Raw genomic sequence first — 1,818 nt, forward strand, 5'->3', positions numbered from 1 at the left:
GCTAACAAAGAAAGGAAATTACAGGTGAGACTCACGGTGCTACTGGGTTACATGTGGGGTGTCTTCTGGTATCAAAGAAAGTCAAGTTGACCTTGTATTTTTTTTTTTCTCTTTTTAGGTATTATTTCAAGAAGGTAAGCGATGAGTTTGACTGTGGGGTGGTGTTTGAAGAGGTACGTGAAGATGACGCTATCCTGCCCATCTTTGAGGAGAAGATCATTGGCAAAGTAGAAAAAGTTGACTAAATTTTAAAGGGGAGAGAGCCGAGTAGCCAGCGTATGATGGACTGAGGAGCAAGTGGATGGTGAAGAGGAAGTGCTTTACAAAGGAGAATGGATAAGGAGGCGAGAAAAAAGGTGGATCCAGAGTCAGAAGATTATAGTAGTGGTCATTGACTTCTGTATCACGGCTGCAGTGAAGTTGGACTTGAAGAAGAAAAATCTCATTTTCTTTTTGGAGTGTAATGTAGCATTGTAAAGTTTACTAGAAAACAAGAACAAAAAGTGCTACTAATGCTACGTATTTTTGATAATGACTTATCAAAGGGTTTCCTTTCTAAAATAACTGCACTTGTAATTTTTATATGTATTGATACCAGATGTGTACAGTTTGTGTTAAAATACAGCAAAAATTTTCTATCTATTTAAGTATTTAAATTGCTAATTTTAAGCCTAATTAAAGCTGAAGCGTTGCCCCTCGTGAAGACGATCCGATTCCTCGATAGGGCTGATTCTTGTTTGCTTTTTTTCATTAATTGTAAGAGCCCTCTGGACGCTAATGTTTGTGACTTTAAAGTGCTTTTAATACTTCACTTCTCAGAACTTTATTTAGAGGCATCAAATCAGACTGCTTGTTCGTTATATTATATACTACTGACTCGGTGTAGACCTTCTTAACTAAGAACCCATTCTTGCAACCCAGTGTAGGAATTTTATTAATGTATTTAAAAATATATTTAAAAAGTCCAATACAGAACAGATTATAATGTCTGTCTTATGGCTCAGTCACACATGAGTAAAAGTAGGATGGCAACCTTCTTGCAACAGTTTGATTGCACTGAATTTGTTTGCTGTTGGACTGCAAGTAGTTATGGCCACAAGCCACCAGTGGTTTAATGTGTAACACCCTCAACCTGTGGGCGACCACTTTAGATCTCCTCTGCCATTTGAACAGGGCCAAGCAGTAACAATTTGAGTTGGACTGACTGCAGTCACTCTTAGATTAGCAAAGACTGACAAATATCTGCCATTTAATTTATAAATGCAGACTGCAAACATATTCCAGTCGTTCTGAGTCAGTCTTGCTGCCTTGCATCGTTTTGCATTAGGGGACTTGATAGGTTGTCAAGCACCCATGCTATTTTGCAGTTAAATTACTGTCCTACAGAAACTATGTCACTATTTTTGGAGGAATCTGTGTTTCATATCTGTGAGGTTCTGGCTTGACTCTGAATGTAAGTAGTTAATGTGAATTTCTGTGTATGTAGTTGGCAACAGATTTTCTCTTTTTGGCGATTTATTGCGTGCCAACTTGACCCCAACGGAAGTTGCTTTAAAAATGGCAACTTACTACATCTGGTTGAAGCAACCGTTACAAAGGCAACAAGACCACAAGTTTATTGCATGTGGCTTCAATTAATTTTTTTTGTCACAGTCTCTCAGCCACTGTTTTCCCTGGTATAGGTGACTGTAACAGAGAACAACCATATCCTCCATACATTTGCTGTATATGGCATGTAAGTGTGGCTTATTGCTATGTTCTTTAAGATTTGTCCATTACATTGCTTTTATCCTAAATTAAACTTAACAGGTGAAAATG

At 37.8% G+C, this 1,818-nt stretch overlaps 1 protein-coding gene across 1 annotated transcript in view; it reads left to right on the forward strand.

Annotated features, from left to right (window-relative positions):
- The window catches only part of axin1 (axin 1), a 23,219-nt gene extending 21,407 nt beyond the window's left edge, over positions 1-1,812 (forward strand). Inside the window, exons 10-11 of the mRNA XM_013909030.1 lie at positions 7-24; positions 119-1,812. Of these exons, the coding sequence (XP_013764484.1) occupies positions 7-24; positions 119-245 (145 nt within the window). The 3' untranslated portion in view covers positions 246-1,812. The remainder of the gene's footprint in view (positions 1-6; positions 25-118) is intronic.
- The last annotated feature ends 6 nt before the right edge of the window (positions 1,813-1,818 follow it).

This window comes from Pundamilia nyererei, unplaced genomic scaffold (assembly GCF_000239375.1).
Source record: "Pundamilia nyererei isolate P.nyererei 1_Seehausen unplaced genomic scaffold, PunNye1.0 scaffold00018, whole genome shotgun sequence".
Taxonomy (NCBI): domain Eukaryota; kingdom Metazoa; phylum Chordata; class Actinopteri; order Cichliformes; family Cichlidae; genus Pundamilia; species Pundamilia nyererei.